General features: G+C 33.0%; 1 protein-coding gene across 1 annotated transcript; it reads right to left on the reverse strand.

Annotated features, from left to right (window-relative positions):
• Positions 1-12: 12 nt before the first annotated feature.
• On the reverse strand, positions 13-1,766 carry LOC108354266 (rhophilin-2-like; the record flags this gene model as incomplete). The annotated part of the gene is made up of 2 exons (XM_017605460.1): positions 13-283; positions 1,625-1,766. Coding segments are annotated over 2 exons (413 nt in total), but the record flags the coding sequence as incomplete, so codon positions are not given.
• Between the last annotated feature and the right edge of the window lie 309 nt (positions 1,767-2,075).

A 2,075-nucleotide genomic window follows, 5' to 3' on the forward strand; every position in this document is an offset into this window, starting at 1 on the left:
TGCAGCTGCAACTTCTCGAAGAGACATTCACGCGCTTGTGACAACATTAGCGAGACCAGTACATCTAGCACTTGCGGCTTCAGATCCATGGAGGGGGCGTTGGTGAATGTGTCGTAGATGTGTCGAAATATGCCGGCGGCACGCAGAAAACTATCCACTGCTGCATCCAAACCCTTTTCGGTGGTGCGATCGTGGCGTGCACCGATTTGTGTGTAGATGGCGCCCAAATTGAAGAGGGTGCAGGCTTTCTCGAAAGCAATCGTACGCTGACAGGAGGGTACGCCTGTGTGTGCAATGGCAAACAAATTTATATATTAAGGAATATCAAATTAATAGTTAATTGTTTTTAAAGTAATATACGTTTACAGAAACACACGCACTTTGGGCTCTAATTCCAAGCCCCAATGCGACAAACAAGCGTCAGAAGAGGGAGGGGAGGGGGGCGATTGCGACGTCGATTAGGCCCAATTAAGATTCAAATTAAGCAAAATATTTAAATTAAGGCTATGACTAAGCATAAAATTAAGACTTTAAATAAGACTAAGATGAAGATTAGGATTTAAGATTAAGATTATGATTAAGATTAAGATTTAAATTAAGAATAAGATTAAGATAAATAATAGCACTAAGTTTATAATTAAGATTTAGATTAAGACTTAATAATAATAATAATAGATTGGCGCTTACACATATGTTAGTGTTTGGCCGAGACTTAGATTAAGGTTTAAATTAATAATAACAAAAGGATTACGATTGTGATTAAAATTAATATTAAGATTAAGATTTAGATTAAGAACAAGATTAATATTAGGATCAACACTAGGATGAAGATTAAGACTTAGATTAAGGTTAAGACTGTTAAGACTAAGATTCTGATTAAGTTTATCATTATGATTAAGACTAAGATTAAGATTATGATTACGATTAAGATTAAGATTATAGTTAAGGTTAAGACTAAGCTTAATATTAGGACTAAAACTAATATTAAAATTAAGATTAAGATTAGAATTAGGATTACAATTAAGACAAAGATTAAGGCTATAATTTAAGTTAAAATTGAATCTTAGATTAAAATTAATATTGAGATTAAAATAGAGATGGTGATCTATACAAGTGATAGTAGAACAAGTTTTACTTCAATCGCGCGTGGGATCTACACACAACTTTTTTCTAAAATATTGGTGAATTAAGTGTTTCAAATTTTTTAGTTACTTTTCCACAAAAGAGTGGCAACTAAAATTTATTTTTTCACAAAACGTCTGAAGCGTCGCAATGTCTTAAAGTCGTAAAAGTTTTCTATGTAAAATAACTTGTTAAAATGGTTTTAGGGATTTCACAGTTCATAATAAGATCTAATTATATATTTTCCATCCGTTCAAAAATATTTTGGTGCAGTTACAAATTCCCTAAAAACCCTTTAAAAGCTATTCTACAATTAAAAATTGTACGACTTTAATAGCCTGTTTCACGAAGCACTTTAAATGAAAAATTATTTTTTATTTGGATTTAATATGGAGACTGACAGAAAAAAATCATTATTCTCTTAAATTGCTTTCGTGAAACCCACAGTAAGACTTATATTTTTTTTTATTTTTTTATTACTTTTTTACTTCGAGTTACTCACCAGTTAGTGAATCGTACCACTCGAAGTAAACGCCCAAGTTTCGATCTGGCGGAAAGAATCTCCGCTCCACATAATACAACAAATTATAGTATCGGAAAAGTAAGGCTACGCCTTGTGCATCGCGCGATGGGGTTCTGGATGCCTGTAAAGTACAACACAAATATTAATAATTATTAACATTTATATCGCACACCCTCCACAAAAGAGGCACAACTCCAAATTCAAAAAAAAACTTACTACTGTTGAGTGTCTAACCTTTACTACATACATTGGGAATCCTTGGTACTTACTTTAGTGAGGATTAAAAATGGATTAGACAAGGACTAGGTACATAAGCCACTTAAGAGTAGTAAGACTTGTTTTAGCTCGGAGGTGTGCCCGCTTTTGTGGAGGATGAGTGATATGTAAGTGCACACATATGTTAACCTGAACGCATTTAAAAAAAAATGTT

The sequence above is a fragment of the Rhagoletis zephyria genome, unplaced genomic scaffold (genome assembly GCF_001687245.7).
Source record: "Rhagoletis zephyria isolate East Lansing unplaced genomic scaffold, Rhagoletis_zephyria_1.1 Rzeph_scaffold_34571, whole genome shotgun sequence".
Lineage (NCBI taxonomy): Eukaryota > Metazoa > Arthropoda > Insecta > Diptera > Tephritidae > Rhagoletis > Rhagoletis zephyria.